This window comes from Tachypleus tridentatus, chromosome 2, assembly GCF_004210375.1.
Source record: "Tachypleus tridentatus isolate NWPU-2018 chromosome 2, ASM421037v1, whole genome shotgun sequence".
Classification (NCBI taxonomy): Eukaryota; Metazoa; Arthropoda; class Merostomata; order Xiphosura; family Limulidae; genus Tachypleus; species Tachypleus tridentatus.
The window spans coordinates 51,214,203-51,241,867 of record NC_134826.1 but is presented as its reverse complement, the minus strand read 5'-3'; the positions used below and the strand labels follow the sequence as shown (position 1 = coordinate 51,241,867).

General features: G+C 36.0%; 1 protein-coding gene across 4 annotated transcripts; it reads right to left on the bottom strand.

Annotated features, from left to right (window-relative positions):
• Positions 1–483: 483 nt before the first annotated feature.
• LOC143243786 (insulin-like growth factor 1 receptor) lies at positions 484–27,665 on the bottom strand. Of its 4 annotated transcripts, none has more exons than XM_076487444.1 (9): positions 27,529–27,665; positions 23,722–23,973; positions 21,099–21,209; positions 18,807–18,884; positions 16,897–17,093; positions 11,849–11,964; positions 9,650–9,809; positions 3,438–3,574; positions 487–2,430 (listed from the first exon to the last, which is right to left on the bottom strand). In XM_076487444.1, exons 1-9 carry the CDS (start codon positions 27,551–27,553, stop codon positions 2,277–2,279), a joined length of 1,230 nt encoding a protein of 409 aa, XP_076343559.1. In that variant the 5' UTR covers positions 27,554–27,665; the 3' UTR covers positions 487–2,276. The 4 variants fall into 4 exon arrangements, with proteins under 4 accessions (XP_076343562.1, XP_076343560.1, XP_076343559.1 ...); XM_076487446.1 differs by having other exon boundaries at positions 2,293–2,430; positions 3,424–3,574; XM_076487445.1 differs by lacking the exon at positions 21,099–21,209 and having other exon boundaries at positions 486–2,430.

Here is a 27,665-nt window from a genome sequence, read left to right as displayed (position 1 = left end):
AACCCTAAGATTCAAGTTTATTCGTACCTAAGTTTTAAACTATGGAGAAGGAGACTCATCAGTAACACGTGCCGCCCTAAGGAGTTTCTACTGTTTCGTAACTTAACAAAAGAATTATCTGTGACTTGCCGACATGGCCAGGGGGTTAAGGTACTCGACTCGTAATCTGAGGGACACGGGTTCGAGTCGTTGCCACACCAAACATGCTCGCCCTTTCAGCCGTGGGGACGTTATAATGTGATGGTTCAATCCTACTATTTGACGGTAAAAGAGTAGCTCAAGAGCTAGCGGTGGGTGATGATGACTAGCTGCCTTCCCTCTAGTCTTACACTGCTAAATTAGGGACGGCTAGTGCAGATAACCCTCGAGTAGCTTTGCGCGAAAATCAAACCAAACGAACAAACAAAAGACCTTAGGGAAGGTAGAAAGGAACATTATTTAACAAACAACACGCTATTGTAAGAGACATGAACCACTAGTTATAGTATTTCAAACCGTCAAACATGGATATATTCAAATTAAAACCTGGTGATTGATTGAAATACTTTACATGTTTCTTTAATAATTGTTACTTAGCAGAAAAACGACAACAACAACTTACTCTTGTTATAGCCAAGATTTACTGCTAACAGTATTTTAAATTAAAAAAAACAAACACAGGTGCATTCAGATCAAAACATGATTTTTATTTTAAAGACCTGTTGACAAATATTTGAATGCGCCAGCACCATCACTTACCAGAAACTTGACGTTTTCGTAAAGAAGTGTATTTACAGAAGAATGTTGGCGTTTTATTTGAAATATTTGTATATATAAGCTTTGTCGATACGTAACACCTCTGTTTATGTGAGTTTTCTGATGGCAAGGCCACTTGGGGCAATCTGCTGTTGGTACCTAATGGAATCAAACCCCTGATTTTAGCGTTGTAAATACGAAGAATTACTGTGTCCCATCCACTTCCACTATAAGTTGGCCAAGCATAGCCAGGTGGTTAGTGCGCTAGACTCGTAATCTGATGATCAAGAGTTCGAATTCCCGTAATACCAAACATGCTCACTCTTTCAGTCATGGGGGCTTTGTAAAGTTATGCTCAATCCCACTATTCGTTGGTAAAAGAGTAGCTCAAGAGCTAGCGGTGGGTAGTGATGACTAGCTGCCTTCCCTCTAGTCTTACACTGCCAAATTAGGGACGGTTCGCGCAAACAGCCCTCGAGTAACTTTGCGCGAAATTCAAAATAAACAAATAAACAAACCACTGCAAATTCTAGAACATTTGACAGAAGAATACCACCAAGAGAGAAGAAAACATTCCGAAGAACAATATTCATAGAGCAAAATTAATAAATAACGTAACCAACAATGGCTTTTATGTGACGTTACTCAGCGATTGTATAACCTAATATTGTTGTTAGTCTGTGTACTGCAAATATAAAATGAAATTTATAGACAACAAAATTGGAAAAAATATTTGTAGATATCTTAATTTGATTAAAAGGTTGTTTTTATTATTAAAACATTGGTGATATAACAGAATATATTTTAATTCAGAAACGAGTTAAGTTTAAAACTGAATCTGTTTTTTTACTTTCGCGATAATTTTTATCCACCTGACCGCAGACTAAATGATCCCAAACTAAGCCTTTACTTTAGACTTGTTATATCGACACTCACCACACTTACAAGGTTTCGCGGAACCGCTCTCTCACGGCCTTCTTTCAATTCTGTCACAAAAATCGCAGTGAGCATTGATTACTCTTTCGTGGAAAATCTCCAAATTGTTCTGAAACTCGCTTACAGTAGTTGGACTATGGTGTTAGTGTTACAAACACGAATAACGTAAGTTAAGATTTATAACAACTTTATCCCAAAAGTAGTAAACATTAAAGGAATTCTACACTTGTTTGTATCAGGAACAAACTGATCACTCAAATTTCTGTTATGTTTGTAACAGTTGTTCTTTATATAACACCTGGATATTGTGATTTAACGCAACATCTTGGTAGTTAATTTCATAAATATAATTTATACACTTGCGTTTCAAAGAGTTTTAGTGATTTTAAAATTTCTTTACCATCTTCCTATCTCACATCTATACATTCACAACTTTTGTTTATTATAATCTCTTTCTCTCTATATAATTTCCCATTTCTAATGTACACCAAACATACGAGTCTTTAAAAAAAAATATCAGACGTGAGCTGCCAACTAATAGTTTCAATATAATCTCGATCTCAGCGCTTTATTAAACAAAGTAACCAGGACCACTAGATGGTGGCTTAATCAGAACAAACATCTGCAATTGGAGTTAGAGACTGAAGTTTAAGATAACCTGATGTCAAAGTCAGGTAATCTTCTAGGTGCTGCACGATCTGGGAAAACGTGGGTCTGGCGTCAGGGTTTCCGTCAAAGCAACGTTGGATCACAGTGTCACTAAAACCCAAAACGAGATGAGTTATTAAAATAATTTGATAATAGCTGACATGGATCGACAAATACTGATATAATGTTGCGAAAAGTTAGATATGTATTCAGTACATTGTGCTCTGTATTAGGAAATTAGATTGGAAATCGAGTAAGGTTTAAAAGATAATATACATACATTATTAGGTTATTCAATATACATTTATCTGAGTTAAATCTGTGGTTTTCGTGCCCCCGAAGGAGGAAGGAGCAAAGTTATGACTATAAAAACATATAAATTATATGAGATATTAAAATTAAAATATGTTTTAAAATCTATCTTACATATGCTACCGCTATTAAATAATAGAGGGTGCTCCAAAATTATATTTCTTATTTTAAAATTTAATAATTAACTTAGGAAGTACAACCATTCAGTTTTCAGCAACTTGTAGTTCAAGTCAGTTTTTATTGTAATGTTTTCGGTGTTTTTTTTTTCCTAAAATGGCAGTAGTTTGAGGAAAGGCTCATGGCTCAAAACAGTAACTGTAGTGCAGGAAAGAAGTATGGGGGTAGGTTAAGGATATCGTGTATCACACACCTGAAGCAAACATCACGGAACTGAAAGACCAGGATAACGAACGCCATCGTTACTGTAATAGTAGATATGTTGCAGCAAAAGTGGATTGAAATCGAATATTAATTAGATGTGCTGAGAGTAATTAATGTTAAATTTTAATGGATCGTCCTGTATAGTAACAAAAATTAACATGGGAAACAACATGTAAAGTATACGTCAGTTTGGAGGTTATACGATGAGCAGGGAGGGAGGATAATGTTCTTTACATATATCTGCACATCTCTTTTTTTATTAATTAGAAGATTGGAGGATATACCTTTTCAAATTTTTGGTGAACACGATACCTAAAGCTATTTCCTGTAAGTTTTTCAAACATTAAACATACACATACACACACACACACACACACACACGCACGCACATATATGACATAAACTTCGTACCCCAAAATACTCACAACTTTTCGGGACAAGTTTCTGGACAAATGAGCCGATTTCCAGCCTCGAGGAAGTTCAGTAGGTCACTATTATCCAGACTGGAGTAAGGAGTTTCAGCCAGGGTTAAAATCTCCCAGACGGTGACTCCATAAGACCACTGTCCACGTAAATGACAGAGACGTAATTGTAATCCACACCATTGTCAATGGAAGGTTTATGACGTATACGAATTTTCTACCTTTATTTCATATGTATGTACACGTTTAATTTGCTCCCCAGTGGCTCAGCGGTATGTCTGCGGACTTACAACGCTAAAAATTGGGTTTCAATACCCGTGAAGGGCAGAGCACCGATAGCCCATTGTGTAGCTTTGTGCTTAATTCTAAAAAAACATATAAATAATTTTTAAAAAAACCCGCTAGTACAGCGGTATGTCTTCGGATTTACAACGCAAAATCTAGGGGTTCGATTCCCCTCGGTGGGCTCAGCAGATAGCCCCATGTGGCTTTGCTATAAGAAAACACACAAACACAAATATTTAATTCAAATATTTATAATATGAGTACAATAACAGGTAGCAGGTTATAAGCAGTCTCTTATACCCAGCTTGTTGGTTGATTAATAGTTAGCAATTTAAAATGCTTTGGTTTTTGGGAGGGTCTTTTTCCTTAAGTACCAAAGTGTCATCTTTCTGTCTGCTTTACCTTCCATATGACCTACAGTGTTTGAGTGATCTCAACTAAACTTGATATGTACCCTTAGTCCCACCCGGCTCCATCCCATGAGTTAGTATAGTGACCTTGCTATAAAATCTGGAAAGCCACTGTACGTCTGTGTGTTTGCCTTTCACGTGCTCAGTTTTCGACGAATCTCAATCAAAGATAGCGTCCCCTGACGTACAGATCTGACCCCACCAAAGAGGATACCATGTCTTTCCCCATACGTTGAACAGTCAATTATGTTTATTATCAAGCACAAACTTACCGAAATGCTTGCGCAAACATGCCGCTGTGCCACTGGGGGGCGCGTCAGTTAGTTATAACACAGAAGGTAAAAGGAGAATTGGATTAACTACACGATAGTTTGGGGATAACTACGTCCTGGATTTATTAAACGCAGAAGCTTAAGGTAACATAAATTCATCGGCAGACGAGAGACAATTTGAATATAGTACGTTTAGTTCATGCACAATAATGTGCAAGGTGCAACAATTAATCGTGCCATAAGCAGAAAAATGTACAACAGATGGCGTGTTCTATCAGTTTGGTTTGGTTTTTTTTTTTATTTTGCGCAAAGCTACACAAGGGCTATCTGCGCTAGCTGTCCCTAATTTTGCAGTGTAAGACTACAGGGAAAGCAGCTAGTCATTACCACCCACCGCCAATTCTTGGGCTACTCTTTTACCAACGAATAGTGGGATTGACTGTAACATTATAATGCCCCCACGGCTGAAAGGGCGAGCATGTTTGGTGCGACACGGGGATTCGAGCCCGCAACCCTCAGATTACGAGTCTAGTGCCTTAACCATCTGACCATGCCGAGCCCGTTATATCAGTTCAGCAATATATTTCTCGCTGTTTCTAATTATCAACATTTAGGTTCATTGGGTGGACCTAGGGGGGAGTCAGGTACAATCTGGACCTCTTCCTTTCGCATTTATGGTGTGATTAATATTGTAGGTTTGTGGCAACTGTTAAATATCGAACACAACATAAAAAAGGGAATTGCTTTCACAATTGTCTGGCATGACGAGGTGGTTAAGGCACTCGCCTCGTAATCTGAGGGTCGTGGGTTCGAATCGCCGTCACACCAAACATGCTCACCCTTTCAGTCGTGGGGGCATTATTATATGACGATCAATCCCACTATTCGTTGGTAAAAGACTAGCCCTAGAGTTGGCGGCGGGTAGTGATGACTAGCTGCCTTCCCTCTAGTCTTACACTGCTAAATTAACCCTCGTGTAGCTTTGCGCGAAATACAAAATAAACCAAAAAAGGCTTTCAGAAACGTCCATGTGCATGAATACAAACCCCCTATTAGGCCACGTCCATTTATGTTCAACGTTCATTTATATTGGGAAACACTAGCTATATAAATAGTCCATACACTCCAATGCTTTTTATTTTTTTGGCTAATTTTATGTGTATTTACATAAATACCTTTTGGATACAATGAATAAAAAAACAACTGATGAATGAGGTAGGTTTAACAATAGGTGATATATTAATAACCATATGGTACATATATGAGGGTGAAAGAAGCCTAGGATCATTTTCATCATGTATGATGTATAGATCTAGTTCGCTAAGACTTCGGTTTGATATAAGTTTATCTTAAAGCACGTGAATGATCTGATTACAAGTCTGTCGGGCTCGGCATGGCCAAGTGCGTTAAGGCGTTCGACTCGAAATCCGAGAGTCGCGGGTTTGAATCCCGGTCGCACCAAACGTGCTTACCTTTTCAGCCGTGGGGGCGTTATAATGTGACGGTCAATCCCACTATTCGTTGGTAAAAGAATAGCCCAAGAGTTGCGGTGTGTGGTGATGACTAGCTGCATTCCCTCTAGTCTTACACTGCTAAAATAGGGACGGCTAGCACAGATAGCCCTTGAGTATCTTTGCGCGAAATTCAAAACAAAACAAACATACAAGTGTGTTATGGAGTGGTTGCATGTTTGTGTATTTACAGTTCATTGAGGGAGAAGACACTTGTGAGCACTGTTTGTTTGTCGTTTATGTTATTAATTTTATTGGGTGCGATATTGATTCAGACTGGACAATCATATTCTATAATTGGTCTATGTTTTGTTACTTTCTAAATGTTTATTATGTTAGTTGGTGTTGTCACTTTGTATATTTTCAAATTATCAGTTGATGTGTTGCTTTGTATATTTTTAAGTTAGTTGCTTTTGTTACTTTGTACGTTTTTAATATGATAGTTGGTGTTGCTACTTCGTATATATTCAATATTAGTTGGTGTTGTTATTTTGTATATTTTTAATTTGTTGGTGTTGTTACTTTGTATATTTTCAATTTGTTAGTTGGTGTTGTTATATTGTTTACTTTAATGTCACTTGGTGTTGTTACTTTATATATTTATAATGTTAGTTGCTGTTCCTACTTTGTATATTTTTAATATCTTAGTTGAGGTTGTTACTTTGTATATTTTATGTTAGTTTGTGTTGTTACTTTGTATATTTTTAAGTTAGTTGCTGCTGTTACTTTGTATGTGTTTAATATGTTACTTGGTGTTGTTACTTTGTATGTGTTTAATATGTTACTTGGTGTTGTTAATTTGTATGTTTTTAATATGTTATTTTGTGTTGTTACTTGGTATACTCTTAATATGTTAGTTGGATTTGTTATTTTGCATATTTTTCATATATGTTAGTTGGTGTTCTTACTCTGTAAATTGTTAGTGTCACTTAGTGTTCTTACTCTGTAAATTGTTAGTGTCACTTAGTGTTCTTACTCTGTAAGTTGTTAGTGTCACTTAGTGTTCTTACTCTGTAAGTTGTTAGTGTCACTTAGTGTTCTTATTCTGTAAGTTGTTAGTGTCACTTAGTGTTCTTACTCTGTAAATTGTTAGTGTCACTTAGTGTTCTTACTCTGTAAATTGTTAGTGTCACTTAGTGTTCTTACTCTGTAAGTTGTTAGTGTCACTTAGTGTTCTTACTCTGTAAGTTGTTAGTGTCACTTAGTGTTCTTATTCTGTAAGTTGTTAGTGTCACTTAGTGTTCTTACTCTGTAAATTGTTAGTATCACTTAGTGTTCTTACTTTGTAAATTGTTAGTGTCACTTAGTGTTCTTACTTTGTAAATTTTTAGTGTTACTCGGTGTTGTTAATTTGTATATTTTTAATATGGTAGTTTGTGTTGTTACTTAGCATATTTTTAATATGTTACTTGGTGTTGTTAATTTGTATGTGTTTAATATGTTACTTGGTGTTGTTAATTTGTATATTTTTAATATGGTAGTTTGTGTTGTTACTTAGCATATTTTTAATATGGTAGTTTGTGTTGTTACTTAGCATATTTTTAATATGTTACTTGGTGTTGTTACTTTGCATGTGTTTAATATGTTACTTGGTGTTGTTAATTTGAATGTGTTTAATATGTTACTTGGTGTTGTTAATTTGTATGTGTTTAATATGTTACTTGGTGTTGTTACTTTGCATGTGTTTAATATGTTACTTGGTGTTGTTACTTTGCATGTGTTTAATATGTTACTTGGTGTTGTTAATTTGTATGTGTTTAATATGTTACTTGGTGTTGTTACTTTGTATGTTTTTAATATGTTATTTTGTGTTGTTACTTGGTATACTCTTAATATGTCAGTTGGATTTGTTATTTTGAATATTTTTCATATATGTTAGTTGGTGTTCTTACTCTGTAAATTGTTAGTGTCACTTAGTGTTCTTACTTTGTAAATTTTAGTGTTACTCGGTGTTGTTAATTTGTATATTTTTAATATGGTAGTTTGTGTTGTTACTTAGTATATTCTTAATATGTTATTTGGTGTTGTTGCTTTGCATATTTTTAATATCTTAGTTGTTGTTGCTACTTCATATATTTTTAATGTTAGTTGGTGTTGTTACTTTGTATAATGGCTGGTATGGCCTGGTGGATTAGGCACTCAACTCATAATATGAGGGTTGCATGTTGTAATCCTCATCACACGAAACATGCTCGCCCTTTTAGCCATGAGGGCATTATAATGTGATGGTCAATCCCACTAGCCATTGGTAAAACAGTAGCCCAAGAGTTGGCGGTGGGTGGTTATGATTAGATGCCTTTCCTCTAGTCTTACACTGCAAACTTAGGGATGGCTAGCACAGATGCAGCTTTATCTGAAATTCAAAACCAAACATATTTTGTATATTTTTCATATGTTATTTGATGTTGTTACTTTTCATATTTTTATTGTTAGTTGGTGTTGTTACCTTGTATGTTTTTAATGTTACTCGGCATTGTTACTTCATATACTTTTAATGTTACATCGTCTGCAAATTGTAAAGTGAAACACTAATTTTGGTCGTTTAATAGCATATCGCCTAAATACATTATGAAGTGTATGGTGCTAACTACCTCTTCTTGAGTTAACCTGCCTCAGGAGTAAACTACTCCGAGTAGATGCCCTCAACATTTACCGACATTTTCAATTTTTCTATAAAGTTTGATAACCAGAAAACAATACCTTGAGGTAGTTGCATCTTTAACTTTAGACCTGACTGCCAAATTTTGTCGAAGGTCTTCTAAAATCAAGCACACAAACAACCGCACAATCTCTTTTGTTAAAACTATTTATTATGGTTTTGGTCAATATAACTGAATAATTTGTTGTTCGCCGAAATTTGCTGAACCGTTTGTACTTCCAATAATTTAGTATTATGTTATAGAAAATGATCTAAGCTTTCACTTATTATTATTTCTATTTTTTTCTACACAGCTGGTCACACTAATTGGTCTGTAACTTCCTCGAAAGATTTGGATTGTTTTGAATTCCGCGCAATTACACGAGAGCAATCTGCGTTAGACGTTTCTCATTAAGTAGTGATAAACTAGAGGGAAGGCTGGTCATCATCACACACTTTTGGACTACTCTTTTACAAACAAATAGTGGGATTGGCCTTTACGTTATAATGCTCTCACGACTGAAAGGGCAAACATGTCTGGTGGGACAGGGATTCGAACCCACGATCTTCAGATTGTGAGTCAAGTGCCCTAAACACCTGGCTGTTTCATGCCCCTTTGGAAGCAGGCGAAAAGCCACTTGGAGGGGACCACCTGTTTAAACCATTTGCAGTCGCGTGCTGTCTGTAAATCAGTCACTAGACACTAAAATGACGTAATATAACGAATGTTTAACGTTACAATTTGTAATGTAATTTCAGTAAAACGTGCGTATGTCATGAATCACATGAAGAATTATGTACTCTGTAGCAGTTACTATTGAAACAGAACATTTCTTAGGACCCTGTGCAAATACCTCTAGTATCAATACCTACACGTGATTTATCATAATGAAACATGAAAAACACATAATATATGATTTAATATTAACAAATCCACCGTGGAATTACTTCCAGAGTTGATTTAGTTTCTTTTTTATCCCGCAATAAAATGTAAAAATATTACTCTAACAATTTTTAAAAGTTATATTAGTTAAAAAGGGCTCATAAATTTTCTTTTTTTTTTTAAGTTATTTGCAACGAAAATTACAGGTATTCTTACCACATCCGACTTTTCTGAAAACTCCCCCTTACGTAAACTTTCTGGTGCCATCCAGCGTATTGGCATGATCTGTTGGCGAGATGTCTTGATTGAGGTATTAACAGAAACCTTCTGGGCTAGACCAAAGTCTCCGATCTTGACAACCCAAAACTCATCCAACCTACGTGAGAAACAACGATAAAAATGAATGGGTTCGAATCACGGATTTTGATCATTGTATAGTCGTAAATTTACCGCTGTCCCACCAAAAGAGTAAGCCTAAATGACACCCTACATAATAAATGATCTAGATGGTCAGATAATAAACCTCTCAAGTTCAGGCACAGCCTTAGAACTTAATAGGAAAGACTAGAATTAATAGATTAATTAATAAACAGAATTCGTCATCCAAGGTCCAACGACTCGAACCTCAAACCTTCTTGATCCATGACTAAGCATGTTCATCATTATGTCGTTCGGTCCGCTTTTGTAGAAAGTGAAATTTAAACAAATTTGGAATTACTGTGTTTGAACAATTCATGTGTTGTGTGTTGGACGTTACAAATAATTTGTTCCAATGGCTCCTCAACGTCCAATGGAAACACAGTTACTTCTAGATCACACTCACCACCCGGTAGGTGGTTTTGGTTTATTCTTAACTTTGCGTAAAGCTACACGAGAACTATCTGCACTAGCCGTCCCTAATTCAGCAGTGTAAGACTAGAGGGAAGGTAGCTAGTCATCACCATCCACCGCCAACTCTTGGGCTACTCTTTTACCAACGAAGTGTGATTGACCGTCACATATAACGTCCCAATGACTGAAAGGACGAGCGTGTTTGGCGTGACAGGGATTCGAACCCGCGACCCTAAGATTAGGGGGTGAGCACCCTAACTACGTGGTTATGCCAGCCTCACTGGATATCAGGAGTCGTTTTGAAACCAATGTATAGGGCAAATAAACGCTGTTTCATACTCTTACTTTGTGTTATCACAATTTCTGCCCTTGGATGACACAGCTTTGCTGGCTTACACCTTCTACATCATCTAACATAACCTTTAAGTTTTTATTTTTATCATCCTGTGGTCGGATATTTAAAGCAAATTTAAACAAACTATGAGCAAATTAAAAGTTTATTTCTTTTTTATGTTTGCACTTTATGTGCATATCTTTCAACATAAAGATGGAAAGTGATTTCCATTTATTATCGAGGAAAGTTAAACTAAAAAAAAAGATTTATTCTGAATTTAAATTAAAGTAGTTAATAATCGGGAATTAACTGAGTCATTTAAGGAAAACAAACAACATGTTAAACCTTCGTGTATTTTTAATGAAGTTTTTGTTTGTTTGTTTTTTTGAATTTCACGTAAAGCTACACGAGGGCTGTCTGCTCTAGCCGTCCCTAATTTAGCAGTGTAAGACTAGAGGGAAGGCAGCTAGTCATCATCACCCACTGCCAACTCTTGGGCTACTCTTTTACTAACGAGTACTGTGATTGACCGTCACATTATAACGCCCCCACGGCTGAACGGGCGAGCATGTTTAGAGTGACGGGGATTCGAAACAAAGTTTTACGTAGCGAGTTCCATATTACTGTATGATTTCGTGTCTCACCTCGTGTTTACGAAGACACCTGCATTAATAATACCTGACATGTTTTGTAATCCACACAAAATATACGCAGAAGTCAATATCAGGACAAACAAGGAACAGTCGTACACGATGTAGACGCAATTAATTCAGGATTTTAGTCAGTAGAATAATTCGAAAAGTGAAATCAAAGACAGTTGAAAACTAAAATAAAAAAGGCTTAACTATAGCTTGAAAATTATTCTGAAAAACAAATGGTCGAACGACCAAACCTCGATTCATAATACCAAACGAAAACATATTCATTGTTTTAAATTTGAGAATTTCGTATTAATCAAGACATCTTTAACACTTTGTTTGATTTTCCAAATTTATTCTAGACCTTATAATGACTTATGAAAAAATTCTTTATCAAAATTGAACGGTTTTTATAGTATCACTATATTTATGAACAGTATTACAACTAACATCGCATGTTTCGTTTATTTCAAGTTATATTAATAGACAGTTTTTTTTCCTTGTTTTAGTTCTCAAAATGTCAGATGAGTATGAAATGATAAATGCTAATTTATTGTTTGTGAAAATATTCTTAAATTTCGTAGATAATTCGATAATGGTAGGCTTACTTACATACAGTTGCGCGTAGCTAAATCTCTATGGATATACCCAGTCTCTGCTAAATACTGCATTCCGTTAGCAATGTGAAGAGCGAACAACAGATGGCGCTTCATCGTTGTTGTTTCTTCCTGAAAACATAGAAATATTTTTTAAAATTTGATTTTATTAATGAAACTAGTATATATTAACACAGAATGCACATAATAACACATTAGTTTCTCTAATAAAATAATTTTATGTAATTATATAACTACGATCGTAAAGCTGTCAGATCCGCCGCAATGGGGCCAAGCATGGCCAGATGGTTAGGGTGCTCGACTCGTAATCTGAAGGTCGCGTGTTCGAATCCCCGCCACACCAAACACGCTCTCTCTTCCAGCTGTGGGGGCATTATAATGTGACGGTAAATTTTACTATTCATTGGTAAAATAGTAACCTCAGAGTTGGCGGTGGGTTGTGCATTCCTTCTAGTCTTACACTGTTAAATTAGGAACGGACTGCCCAAATAGTCCTCGTGTAGCTATGCGCGAAATAAAAAAAACAACACCGCAAAGAAGTTCTCTCGTAACTAAACGGCAAATCTCTACTTCTAACGCTCAAAACCGGGTTTCAATACTCGTTGTGGGCACAGCATAAATAGCTCATTGCGTAACGAAAGGGCATAATTAAGAACATTTTGATCCTTTCTTTGGTTACTCTTTAGAGCTACATGAACTACAACATATTTTTGTTTTAAATACACACAACTCTGTCTTCTAGTTAATGAGTTATTACATAAATACTAAGAAATAAGTACATACAAGTGCCAGGAAGTTTACAACTAGTCATCAGCACCCACCGCCAACTCTTGGGCTACTCTTTTACCAACGAATAGTGGAATTGACCGTCACATTATGACGCCCCCACGGCTGAAAGGGCGAGCATCTTTGGTGTGACTGTGAAACCTTGGGGGCAACTTTTTGTTTAATAAAGTGTGAATGGTGTGTTGATATTAGTACCGTGACGTAGCACTTCAGAAAATATTTATATAAACAAAATGGCTACTCTGCGTTAAATGGGATATAATATATATCGACATGTTTTGTTTTTTTTCTGTGTTAAATTGCTGACACAAAAGTGAAGGACCGAGTACTCTTTAATGCCAGGCTCATTCAAATATTTATTTTAAAGCACAATGTCTTGTTATAAGCGAGTGTACGTAGTTTTACGTTCCTCTATACACGTTTATAGTCTAGCTGTACAATTACACTCAATGTAGAGTCAGTTTTTGTTTCGGCACACTTATCTTGACCTTTGGGGATCTTTGAATACTGGTTCATTGTGTGTCGCAAGAACGCAACTTTTTAATCGTAAGTAAACAGTAATTGATACCTTAGAATAAGTTTACATTTGTCCTCTAGAAATTTCTATGTTCCATTTTTAAGGAAGAATATATTAGCTCTACCACCAGGTGGCGTATTTCTGGGAAACCTTGCAATCCATCAGTCATTCGTATAACGTGCTCTTAACTAAGTGAACATCGATATAACTAGCGTAAATTTGTTGATAGTTAGCCCAGTTGATGATGAAAAAAAAGTGCGAATTCGTTTAAGTTTGTGTGTATGTTTTCTTATAGCAAAGCAACACAGGACTATTTGTTGAGTCCACAGAGGGGAATCGAAACCTTGATTTTAGCGTTGCAAATTCGTACACTTACCGATGTACCACCTGGGAACGTGAAAGTTTATAACTTACAAAACCAAGTCTAAATCAGCAACCAGACCTCTCACGGAGGTCTGATGAACTAATCGTTTCTTAAGATGAGGACTGTTAGCTTTGGTTACGAAGAGAGGACGGTATCTATTGGAACCTCAAGTACTAAAATAATCAATCGAAGTTAAGAGTCTACCAAAGAACGTAATGTGAATATTGCAATGGCTATTAAACCCCATTGTTCAACAAAAAACAACCAAAATGCTGATATTTTTGTTTGTTGTAAAGTATAGACGTTACAATATTTTTTAGTTTTCTACACAGCTTAGTTGCAAACATTACACAGATTAAATCTATTTTTAAGGTTTTCATGTAATTTAGTTACAAACGTTACTTACGATATTTATTTCTATTTCATAAACATTTTACAGTATTTCTTAACAGTTTCCTTATATTTAAGCTTAATATATTGTTTCCGTATCTGAGGGTCCTAGGTTCGAATCCCCGTCGCACCAAACATGCTCGCCCTTTCAGCCGTGGGGCATTACAATGTTACAGTCAATCCCACTATTCGTCGGTAAAAGAGTAGCCCAAGAGTTGGCGGTGGTTGGTGATGACTAGCTGTCTTTCCTCTAGTCTTACACTGCTAAATTAGGGACAGCTAGCGGAGATAGCCCTCGTGTAGCTTTGCGCGAAATTCGAAACAAACCAAATAAAAATTAATTAAATCTGTGCATATATTTACACATAACAGCGTACATATGTTTACATTTGAAACATTTCTCTGAAGTTTCGATTAAACACATCATTCATTTATTTATTTCAGTTTCTGTTTTAAACACGTACCAAGCAGGAATGTAAGTAACACCTTTGGCTGAATTTCTACATATGATAATCACAGCCTTGATTTTTTTTTTTTTTTCAAACGCTTACTTTATATTTATACTCATGACGTCACAACCACTAATGTCATGGCAATTCCATAACGGAGACTCACGCTACTAAGTACGTAATCTTATGAAATAATCTTTCTTTTGCCTTCGTTATTTCACACCAAGGGGGGTCCTTACATAGAGAGTTATTTCATCAACAGATCGGTAGATGGATTCACACTTTTGAAGGGTAGAGCTGGGTGTGGCTTCGTATTCTGCATGTCAGGGTGTAGGTTAAAGGGTCAGATACCTTTCAGGTTTACTGGTACATTATAAAAGTGACAATTAATACCGTATAAAACTACTATGATAAAAATTAGGGGCAGTCATGCCTGAAACTTAGGGGTTTCTAGGCTGACCAACTAGTGCATAAGGTACCGGTATTTGGCAAACTCTTGGAAACAATTAAAATCATTGCCAAGATTAATTAAAATGCATTAAAAGATTGAATGACAATTAATCATCGATAAACAAGCGTTAACAATTGATTTTTTTTTAAATTCACCTGAAGCGTAATGTTCTTACAACGTGTGTGTTTCTTATACCAATCAGCCCGGCATGGCCAGGTGGTTAAGACACTCGACTCGTAATCCGAGGGTCGCGGGTTCGAATCTCCGTCGCACCAAACATGTTTGCCCTTTCAGCCGTGGGAATGTGATGATGTGAACGGTCAATTCCACTATTCATTGGTAAAAGAGTAATCCAAGAGTTGGCGGTGATGACGAGCTGCCTTCTCTCTAATCTTACACTCTCTAAATTAGAGACGGCTCGCGCAGACAACAACAGTGCCACTAACATACATGCGTATTTCAACCATTAGAAACAACAACAGTGCCACTAACATACATGCGTATTTCAACCATTAGAAACAACAACGATGCCACTAACATACATGTGTATTTCAACCATGAAAAACACCAACGATGCCACTAACATACATGTGTATTTCAACCATGAAAAACACCAACGATGCCACTAACATACATGTGTATTTCAACCGTTATGAAATAGAAATGAAAGGTTACAGTTCAGATAACTTTGATGTACCGACCAAACAACTGTCACTAGGTGTGAGCTGTTTTATTCTTTTTTGACAGTTCAAACTAAAACTATCATGTCAGACATTACTGCCTTGCAACAAGCTATCACTTTGTATGGACTGTACAACTGACAGATTCTTGTTAGAAGTGACTACCCTAACAATAAGTATCAATACTGTAAGAATTGTTGAATGTGGCTGTCCTAATACTAACTATAATTTAGTATGGACTGTTGGATGTGATTGTCCTACAATAAGAATGATTTAGTATGGACTATTGAATGTGAATGTCCTAATAATAGCTATAATTTAGTATGGACTGTTGGATTTGACTGTCCTAACAATAATTTAATATGGACTATTAGATGTGACTATCCTAACAATAAGAATGATTTAGAATGGACTATTGGATGTGACTGTCCTAACAATAAGAATAATTTAATATAGACTGTTGGATTTGACTGTCCTAACAATAATTTAATATGGACTATTGGATGTGACTGTCCTAACAATAAGAATAATTTAGAATGGACTATTGGATGTGACTGTCCTAACAATAAGAATAATTTAATATAGACTGTTGGATTTGACTGTTCTAACAATAATTTAATATGGACTATTGGATGTGACTGTCCTAACAATAAGAATAATTTAGAATGGACTATTGGATGTGACTGTCCTAACAATGGGTATCATCTTGTAAGTACTATTGGATGTGACTGTCCTAACAATATATGGGAAAATATATTACAAAAATGCTTGTTTTACAAATAAAATTATTGACCATATTTGATTGACACGTGATACATCACATACGTTAAACAGTGAAATTACAGAAAAGGCAACCAGTTAAAATCACCAGCTGCCAATGCGTCTCCTTTAATCGATGATTCAAATTATTAAAATAGATTAAGAGCCCTAATCTCGATGTGTTATAATGAGTTACTCATGGTCAAACAAAATTGACGAATCGTAACTCAGAGATCTATCATAATGTTGATCTCATTTTGATTGTGCACTTTGGTGCTAGTTTGGTTTTTAATTGTGAATGGAATAAGTAGTGTGTTTATTTTAAAATTTTTCATCCTCAAATATAAATATCTCTGTAAGCAGAGACTGGTGGAGTTTCGTATTACTTATATCTGTCATAAAACGTTAATATCAGGCCTATTATATGTTGTTACATACTATTATTTATTTAATTCCTAAGGATTAGAAGGGACTGGATAAAAAATGCGGTGTTAAAAACACAAAAGGCTTAACATTAATATTTTACGTCAAGTATTAATTGTAATCTCGCTTTACCAGCTTGGTAAAGGTTGGTCACTACATCATATCACAACAAGTTCAGTTTCGTTTTGTTATCCTTGTCTGGTTGGTTTGATAATAATCCCCACCTGTGTTTGTTCCTTTTTTATCCGTCTCAGATACGTCTGGAGATCCCCATTTTGCATGTAAGGAAAGACAATGATGGGTAGCTGTAAGTTTTGGTCAACAGTCACAGCGATTAGGCTTAACACGTTCCGATGATGGCATTTCCCCATCACCAGCGCTTCTTCCACAAAGGCAACAATATCTTCTTTACGACAGCTGTCTGTTAGAAACAATAAACTATATAACATGTTACAGCTCTCTGTTAGAAACAATAAACTATATAACATGTTACAGCTGTCTGTTAGAAACAATAAACTATATAGCATGTTATACCTGTCTGTTAGAAACAATAAACTATATAACATGTTACAGCTCTCTGTTAGAAACAATAAACTAATAGCATGTTATACCTGTCTGTTAGAAACAATAAACTATATAACATGTTACAGCTGTCTGTTAGAAACAATAAACTATATAACATGTTATAGTTCTCCGTTAGAAACAATAAAGTATATAACACGTTACAGCTGTATGTTAGAAACAATAAACTACATAACGTCTTACACGTGTCTGTTAGAAACAATAAACTATATAACTAGTTACAGCTGTCTGTTAGAAACAATAAATTTTTAAATTCTGTTCACTTGAAATGCTCACAACTTAATTCAGCTGTCTGTTAGAGAGAAATACTTATAGTTAGAGGGATATAAAAATTTAGAGCTATGTGAGATATAATAATCCTGGTGCCTGAGAAACGACATCAAGACGCCCTTTGTCTTTACCCCCACCATAATAATGATAGGAAGTCTTTGGACCTAGACTTATCACATGTATTTTTTCATTATTTCTTTATTATTTATTTCGAGTTAAAACGCTTAACTTGTGCGTCTATTGATTTCCAAACATTAGATTATTAAACATTCCATTTGTTGCCATTAAACGTGAAAATTATAATGTTTCTTTAAATCACTATCCATAATTTTATATTAAAATATTATGTTACTGTAGCTAGTTTTTCATGAGGTATTTAAAAATATCTGTTCCTCAGTGGGTTGGCGGTAATTTATGAAGTTATGATGCCAGAGTCAGGAGTTTTATTGTTTGTTTCTTTTGAGTTTCAGGCAAAGCTACACGAGGGCTATCTGCGTCCCTAATATAGCAGTGTAAGACTAGAGGGAAGGCAGCTAGCCATCACCACCCACTGCCAACTCTTGGGCTACTCTTTTCCAATGAATAGTGAAATTGAACGAAACATGATAACTCTCTCACGACCGAAAGGGCAAACATCCTTGGAGTGACGGGGATTGGAACTCATGAATTTAAATTACAAGTCGTCAATTGCATTAACCACCTTGCTATGCCGAGCCCAGGAGTTTCAGTCCCGAAGACGGACAGAATGTGAAAAACACATTACGTAGCTTTACACTGATAAGAAAAAAAACCCATCAAAATGTCTGATATGTATATATATATTTCCTTTCTCTACAAAATACATGTTTTTACTTGCTCAAAATTATTATTATGTTAAATTTTAATCTTGTTATTTTACAAAAAATCTCCAAAAGTCTAAAATTTAAAATTCCGTTTTCTAAAAGTTACAGAACGCAATAAAAAAATAATAATTATGTTTTAAAAACATTAGTTGAACGAAATATCAGATACGTGTTTGAAAACTAAACAAGTTTTAAACTTGCTATTCATTATTTTTCGCTGTAAAGTTTCATCACTTATGTGGTTCGTCACGCCCACAGACAGTCGGTAGCTTTTGTACTTGTACTCTTTCAGGTTTAGCTGACGTAAACCTCAAGCACCTATAGGAGGTTTCTCGCTTTGAAACCAGCTGTTTCTCGTATGTCCACCACAATCCGTGTAAATTAGTTTTCAGAAAGATTTACTTTTATTTCTGGACACAAAGAAACTGTGACTTCCTCACCTTTCAACATCTTCAAGGCGACTAGTGTCGGAGGAACATCCCTAAGGTATCTTCCTTTATATACGGTCGCGAAAGCACCTGCAAAAAACAGCCAACGTTTCTTATATAGAAAGTTCAAATCAGTTTTTTTGATATTCTGGTCACTTAATAAAGTTCTCTTAATTCGTAAACTTGATAAAATCTTGTACGATTTGTAGAATTTCGTGAATACGTTTTCAAAATTCTGTACACGACCCTATTTAACCAATAGGAAGCCCCTCTTGTGCCACAGCGGTATGTATGCGGACTTACAACGCTAAAAACCAGGTTTTGATACCCGTGGTTGGCATAGCACAGATAGCTCATTATGTAGCTATGTGCTTAATTTAAAACAACAACAATCAATTAGAAAATTTTGAAACTTCGTAGTTCTGAGTTGCAACATTTAGTCCTACCAATCATGTGTAAGTACGGTAGGCTAAAATCTTAGATGTATCTATTTCTAAGTGTGGACTATTGTTACTCGCGTCTAGGGAATTCTGGAATTCGGTACAGTGACGCATTTATAACGTCCGACTGAAACATCAAAAACACCAGAGCAAAGGAGAAAATGATTGGTAATTGATTATGTTTGAGGAGATTCCACAAATCCCTTGAAATAAAAAAAAAAAATATCCGTGCACAAATGGATTTGTAGAAAAGGATTTGCTACAGGTAGTGACTAAGTAACAACATTGTTGTAATGTGTTTTATTGTTGGGCTGGTTTTGGGGGGCGGGATTATTTGTTTAAAATAATACGAAGTCCTGTTTAAGAAATGATAACAAAATCATTCATTTTTTTCAAAAACGTTTGCTATAGACTACGTTCACTGGTAGGCCTAAGTTTATAAACAATATTTCAAGAGATATTCCGAGAATAATGGTACGTCTAACTCACAAAAAAACATACTTGCAAAATTTCCTTGATAATCGATCAATAAAACAAATACGATGACTGATTATAGATCGATAACAGAAGAACAGGCGCTATAACTCTTACTGTTTAACTCACTAACTGACGCTTAACTAATTCTGAATCGCTAAGCCTTACATTTCTATATTATGGTTAATTTTTCCACATCACTCAGGAAGCTTCATGATTTTGCATAATCATTACGTCATTAACCCCCCCCCCCGTCTATCACCAAACAAAGCTATAAATTAACATATTAAAAACATATTTCTAACATCTACATCTAAGATTTTGAGAGAGTTTTACTCACCTAAGCAGACGGTATTTTCTAAACCTTATATGCTATCATGCTGATGTAGTAAAATATTGAAAGCAGCAGTTTCTTTTCTTAAGTACTTGTTTGTTTGTTTGTTTTGAATTTCGCGCAAAGCTACTCAAGAGCTATCTGCGCTAGCCATCCCTAATTTAGCAGTGTAAGACTAGAAGGAAGGCAGTTAGTCATCACCACCCACCGCCAACTCTTGAGCTACTCTTTTACCAACGAATAGTGGGATTGATCGTAACATTATAATGCCTTCACGGCTGAAAGGGCAAGCATGTTTGGTGTGACGGGGATTTGACTCCGCGACTCTCGGATTACGAGTCAAGTGTCTTAACCACCTGGCCATGCCGGGCCCACAAATCATGGTGATACTTGTCCATGTGTATAGATGAAGCAACTTGTAATAGTTGTGAGGTGAATAAACCATAGAGTAACTACGCAACAGAAGTAATGAATATATTTAAAGATAGGAAAGTAATGGTTTGTACAAGTTCTGATGACCAAACAAATATATTTTAGTAACACATACTAATATTGTATGTTATATATATTGACCAAAGCTGCCTTGACTCATTGCTACCTTTCATTATTTTTTCTGGAAGGTTATGCTGACGTGGGTTTATTTTATCCTGTGAATAAAAAGTCACAGTTCACAGAAAAGTACGGTGTAATGCAGTGTGTGTTTGTTTGGTTTGTTATTAAGTGCAAAACTACACCACGGGCATCGAAACTCGGTTTCTAGGAGTATATGTTTTCATACTTACCATTGTTCCACTAGGGGCGCCACCGTTTGAATAAAGATTGTCTGGAGACAATTTCATTTTTTTTTCAATATGTGATACTTTCTTATTATTCATATCAATTTGCATAGGACTAAATGTAAGTAATATAATTAGAAATGTGTAAGTATTTCGTATTTTAATAATTCTCGCTCTCTCATTAATACTGTATCCTGGTATTATCTAATAAATAATTCTAGTAGTTTTCAGTATAAATTAGCTATAAAAAATATCATTTTACACTTTATTGGAAACTTACCCTCTCCTATCAAATTCATTGACTCTAATTGTTTGCGAGCGACCAGCCACGGCGTAAGTCTCTTCTGTTCATCTTCAGACAATAATGCCTTCAAAACGCATCCCATTCTCGCTAGTTAAATACAACCAGTAACACCATGATGAAACGAACAAACTTTAGCATAAGTAGGAATAATTCTCATATTACTTTCTATGAACATCTAGGCATTTCAGTGCTAGTTTAACTCCATTAACATTAGCTTCCTTTTACACACAGTTCCTGTTCATCGCGTACGAAGGATGTTGAATTATCTTTATTTATTAAACATATTTTTTTTTTTTGGAGTAGGAAGGATTGAGATTGGGTTTCTTATATTTTACTGGCTATCGACTTTAAACCCATCTATATTTGTAGGTTAATTATACTTATTTATATGTTCATTACATTTATTCAGTGCATTATTCTTGATACTGGACAGTTGGTAAATTTTAAATTTGAATTTGTGATATGCGAACTTGTAGCCACCTAGTGGTGGGCCTAATATAACCTAAAGAGCATTTACGACATATATATATATAATACAGTTGAAATTTATAGTATAGGTAGTCCATTCTTATACCTGGAAAAACGAAACATTTTGATTAACATTCAGGCTTAATAACACATCTCAACTCAACCTGTAGAGAATTACACGACAAAAGTTACTGATTTGTGATTAAAATTGTCTAGTTTTCCTGTAGATGACAGAACCTGTTTGTTTGTTTCAGAGCAAAGCTTCATTAAGCAATATGCTGCGTCCTCCACGGGGAATCAAACCTCGGATTTGAGCGTTGTAAATTCCTAAACCTACCGTTGTCTCCCATCGGAACAAATGGCAATATAAAGTATTTTATTTTATTTAGCAGCATTCCGATGTGGTTCTGCAGAACGAATCGTATCGTCGCAACAGTTACACATTACGTGATTGATGATGCCTAATGAAAAGGAGCCTAGCATGGCCAGATGGTTAAGACAACCGACTTGTAATCCAAGGGTCGCGGGTTCGAATCCCCGTCGCACCAAACATGCCCACCCTTTCAGCCGCGTAGAACTATATAATATGACGGTCAATCCACCATTCGTTGGTAACAGAGTAGCCCAAGAGTTGGCGGTGAGTGGTGATGACTAGCTGCCTTTCCTCTAGTCTTACACTGCTAAATTATGGACGGCTAGCGCAGATAGCCCTCGTGTAGCTTTGTGTGAAATTCAAACCAAAACCTAATGAAAGAGAATTTAAAACCAAAACATCCAGTGACAACTTCTATCTTTTTATAAAATACGTCATACGTGGTGGTTAACTTACACGAATTAATATTTTGTCGAACTGTTTTTAAACTGGCAAAGTTAAATCACTAATCAGCCAAAGTTTCCTGATGAAAGAAATTCACACTTAAAGACGTTTTAGAACAGAAGTTGTTGGGTTTCTTGATGTTTTTACTCTAGACATTTTATTGGGACGTATGATGTTAAAGCACTCGACTCGTAATCCGAAGGTCGCGGGTTCAAATCCTCGTCACACCAAACATGCTCGTTCTTTCAGCCGTGGGGGCATTATAATGTGTCGGTCAATCCAGCTATTCGCTGATAAAAGAGTAAAAAGAATTGACGGAGGTTGGTGATGACTAGCTGCTTTTCCTCTTGTCTCACACTGCTAAATTATGGACGGCTAATGCAAATAGCCCTCGTATAGCTACGCGTAAAATTCAAAACGAAACCAAAACCAATCTGATATTAAGATAGTTCCAAAATATAGAGAAGGACATTTCTCAAGGTAACAGTTTCCATGGTGACACAGGAAAATATTAGGAAGTGACGGAGCTAATCTAGCTCTCTCCTAGCAACATCATATACATGGTCACGTGAATAAATTATCAAATCGAAAATGAAATTCTCTGGCGGCAAAAATGCACGAGCGTTTATTTGTTCGTAGTTAAGCGTAAAGGTATACAATAAGGCTATTGTTTCCAGCGTTATAAGTTCGCAGACTTACCGTTGTGCCACCAGAAGCCACGAGTGTCAGAGATACACTATTATGAAGTTTTCTCACACAACTGTCATTTTTGTATAATGTACACTATCCGGTGGCGTTATATTACTGTTAGCGTAACGAGACTTCTTGTCAAAACTGGTATACTACACTCCATTACCAAAACGAAAATGCTTTTTCAGTATCTTGAGAAAACTCAAAACTGAATTTGATCCCATAATGATACGCCTGAACACTATTTTATATTATATATATATTTACAGGTTTCCCTTTGGGACAGCGGTAAGTCTCCAGACTTACAGGTTTCGATTCCCCTCGTTAGGCACAGCCCAATGTGGTCTTGCTATAAGATTTTCCAATTAGTGAAATTCGTTACGTACTAGTTTTATTATTGAATCTTAAGTAAATTCCTCGCTTCATGTAAAGAATTCCTGTTCAGTTGAAAATTGTGAAAGATTATACTTTGTAAATTATCATGCATAAACAAAGTTTTCATTTCGGTCAGTACTATATTATTTATATTTGGTCTTGCACATTCAATATTATGATAATTTCACGTGAGATATGTAATAATGTAAAAAAAAAAAATTCCCCATTAATAATTCTAGATGAACTTACCCTCATAACCATCTGTCTGGCTGACTTCATCGCATATAACTTTATTATTCAGGACATAGCAATTATTTCGATCGAGAAGTGTTCTCTGGGAAGTACGCCATTGAAGGTACTTTTTCCGCTTTCGGATACACCACGTAATTAGAGGCACCAATGAGACAATCACGATCAGAATGGATCCAGTCAGTAGACCAATATGTAACGTAGTGATAGAATGATGTTGTGGGTTTGGGTTTTTCAGGAATTTTGAGAAGTCTTTGAGAAAGATAAAAACGAACAGACTGGAAACATAATAATATATGAAACAAAAAAAATGTATATATATTAAATAATAATTATAATACCACTGATAGAATTAGAATAATTGCTGGTTTACCTTTTATTTCAAGACATAATGTGAGGTTCACATAATCACCAGTAAGGAGAAGCTTCTTGTTTTCAGTAATAATGATCCCCTCTCATGTTGTTTTGTTTCTTTGTTTTTTGAATTTCGCGCAAAGCTACATGAAAAATATCTGCGCTAGCCGTCCCTAATTTTGTAGTGTAAGACTAGAGGGAAGGAAGCTTGTCATCACCAGCCACCGTCAACTCTTGGGCTACTCTTTTACCGACGAATAGTGGGATTGATCGTCACAATATAACATCCCCCACGGATGAAAGGGCGAACATGTTTGGTGTGACATGGATTCTAACCTGTGACCCTCGGATTACTTGTCGAGTACCTTAACCACCTGGGGATGCCGGGCCCTCTGTTTTGTTTTGAAGCCCTAGATAACAATAATTTGATACATTCGACTTAGACTCTGCGTGGGTTATTTGGTATCCAATGGCTAACTTTTCTAAAGTAATTGATTCAGTTGAGCCGGGTTTCAGGATTGATTGAATAGGTCAAGATGACAGATAAATGTAAAACAACAAAACCAGTCTGGAAACGTTTTGGACGGAGGTATCTGTGAAGTGATTTTGATGTTTAAAAGCAATCGAGAGCTGTGGTTCAACAGTGATATAATATTAAACTGTGTTTTTATTTCATACCCTTTCCATCAGTTATAGCCCGGCATGGCTATGTGGTTAAGGCACTCGACTCGTAATCCGAGGGTCGCGGGTTCGAAATCCCATCATACCAAACATGCTCCCCCTTTCAGACGTGTGGGAGTTGTAATATTACGGTCAATCCCACTATTCGTTGCTAAAAGAGTAGCCCAAGTGTTGGCCGTGGATTGTGATGACTAGCTGCCTTCCTTCTAGTCTTGCACTGCTAAATTAGGGATGAATAGCGCGGATAGCCTCCAGTAGCTTTGCGCGAAATCCAAAAAACAAAATAAAACAAACAATCCACCAGTTATTAAATTGTTGAGTTTTATTGACATACCTTGTAATTATTAAAATTCTTTTCTAAATATACTCTTTGTAAGTAGAATTACAATTAACAATGTTAAACGTGGTTATAAATTAATAAAAATATTATTTTAAAAGTATAATTTATAAATTACTCATGTTCCTTATTTGGTTGAAATTAAGCACAAACCTACACAAAGTATACACTGCTGGGCAAAATCTTGAGGCCAATGAACATAAAGAAAAAATATGCATTTTGCGTTGTTAAACTCAACTCCTTATTTAAGTAGAGCTTCGAAAGATGAAAATACGAAAAGGAAAAATAAAAATAAAAAACTTTTAGCATTTGACAGGGAAAATGTGAACACTATAAAATTAGCCTAAATACTAGCTGGTCAAAAGTTCAAGACCATACTGAAACAAAGCGTTAGTCGGTAAACTCGTAACGTAATTTAGTCATTTGTGTTCAAGCATTAGCGTTGTCAACATCTCCCACTGACATCTCCCGTGTTACATTGGGTAAAAAACATGGCAAAGGCTAAAACGTTGACAGAGTTTGAATGTGGCAGAATTGTCGAGCTGCAAAAGCAAGGTTTCTCTCAACGTGCCATCGCTGGTGAGATTAGGCCTAGTAATACTGCTGTTGCAAATTTCTTAAAAGACCCTGAGGGATACGGAACGAGAATTTCAAGTGGTCGGCCCAAAAAAATTTCGCCGGCGTTGAGCAGGAGGATTCGACGGGTTGTCCGGCTAGACACCAGCCGATCGTCGAACTAGATTAAGGCCCTTACGGACGAAGAATGCAGTTCAAGAACAATAAGACGGCATCTACGAGAGAAAGGCTTTAAAAACCGAAAACGTCTTCAAAGGTCACGCCTCCTTCCCCACAACGAAACAGGTCGGTTAAACTTTGCTAAAAAGCACCAAACATGGGACGTAGAAAAGTGGATGAAGGTTTTGTTCTGTGATGAGAAAAAATTTAACCTGAATGGTCCAGATAGCTTCCAACGTTACTGGCACGATAAGGATATCGCACCGGAGACATTTTCTACACGACACAGTGGAGGAGGTTCCATCATGCTCTAGGGTGCTTTCTCCTTCCATAGAACAATGGAACTTCAGGTTATACAGGGGCGTCAAACAGCAGCTGGCTACATTGGCATGTTGGAGAAAGCTGAAGGCCTTCGCTTGTGTGGAAATGACTGGATCTTTCAGCAGGACAACGCTGCAATCCACAATGCCCGCAGAACAAAGGACTTTTTCATGGCGAATATCGTGATCCTTTTGGACTATCCAACGTGTTCTATCGAATTGAACCCCATTGAAAATGTTTGGGGGTGGATGGCAAGGGAAGTCTATAGAAATGGACGTTAATTCCAAACAATGCATGATCTTCGTGAAACCATCTTTACAACTTGGAATAACATTCCAGCTAGCCTTCTGCAAACGCTTATATCGACCATGCCAAAGCGAATGTTTGCAGGTGTTCGCAATGACGGCCGTGCAACTCACTACTGAGACCTCTTGTTGGGCATTTCCTACCCTGTTTAGGACTTCTTTTTAGTATGGTCTTAAACTTTGACCAGCTAGTAGTAAGGCTAATTTCATGGTGTTCACATTTTCCCTATTAAATACTATAAAAGTTTTTTTCTTTTTATTTTCCTTTTTCTTATTTTCATCTTTCAAAGCTCTACTCAAATAAGTGGTTGAGCCTAACAACGCAAAATGCACATTTTTTCTTTATGTTCATTGACCTTAAGATTTTGGCCAGCAGTGTATCTGTTCTTTACCCATTACGGGTATCGAAACACGATTTCTAACGGTGTGAGTCCGTAGACATGCCGCTGTGCCATTGGGGAGCCTCACATTCCTATTCTTGACATTGTTTAAATTCTTTTTATCTGAAGGAAAAACGTCCACAAATAATTTGTGTAAATCTATGATGCAACAAAGAATCCGTTATATCATCATATCCTAAACCTTCGGCTTTAGTAGATCTGAGGTTCTATATCACTGAGAAACGAAAAATTGTACTAGCGTATAATATATATACATAATGCACAGAATTTCTGTTTAAAACGCACAGTAATCAAAGCACATGTTGTGTTTCATTGACATTTAGAGTTTGATACCTCCCAAGAGACAGACAGACTTAAGATTTTGGCTGAGGTTAAAATTTTCAAAACGATCAATTTACAGTACTGTACATGAATATATTTGATCAATTGTTAATAACATGTTTCATCTTGTTTTATTTAATGTCTGTATTTTTTATACGTATGACATACGTTTGATTTAATGTTCCAGTGAAGTTAAGAACTTTGTTTTCGTCTGTGGGGGGTGGGAGCTATTAGTTAGCACTTCCGACAGTGACTCTGGGAGTTCGCTTCACGAATTTTTAAGACAAATTATTTGAAAATTGTGAGAAACACAGAACAGTTATAGAATTAAAAGAAAATTATTCCATCTTACCATTGGTGTCATATGTCTTGTTCATCACAGGAGAGAAGCAATACGATGGTTTTAGCTAATACTACGATAACGAAAGTATGCCTTTACAATCCAGCATGAAGTCAACATTATCTGAAACACAACTTCGTACTCTTGAA

Coding starts and splice junctions, on each gene's coding strand:
- LOC143243786 (XM_076487444.1), bottom strand. CDS start 27,553: ATGAACAAGACATATGACACCAATG. Junction 17,094..18,806: donor CGCCTTGAAGATGTTGAAAG/GTGAGGAAGTCA, acceptor TGTTTCTAACAG/ACAGCTGTCGTAAAGAAGAT. Junction 9,810..11,848: donor TTAGCTACGCGCAACTGTAT/GTAAGTAAGCCT, acceptor TTTCTCACGTAG/GTTGGATGAGTTTTGGGTTG.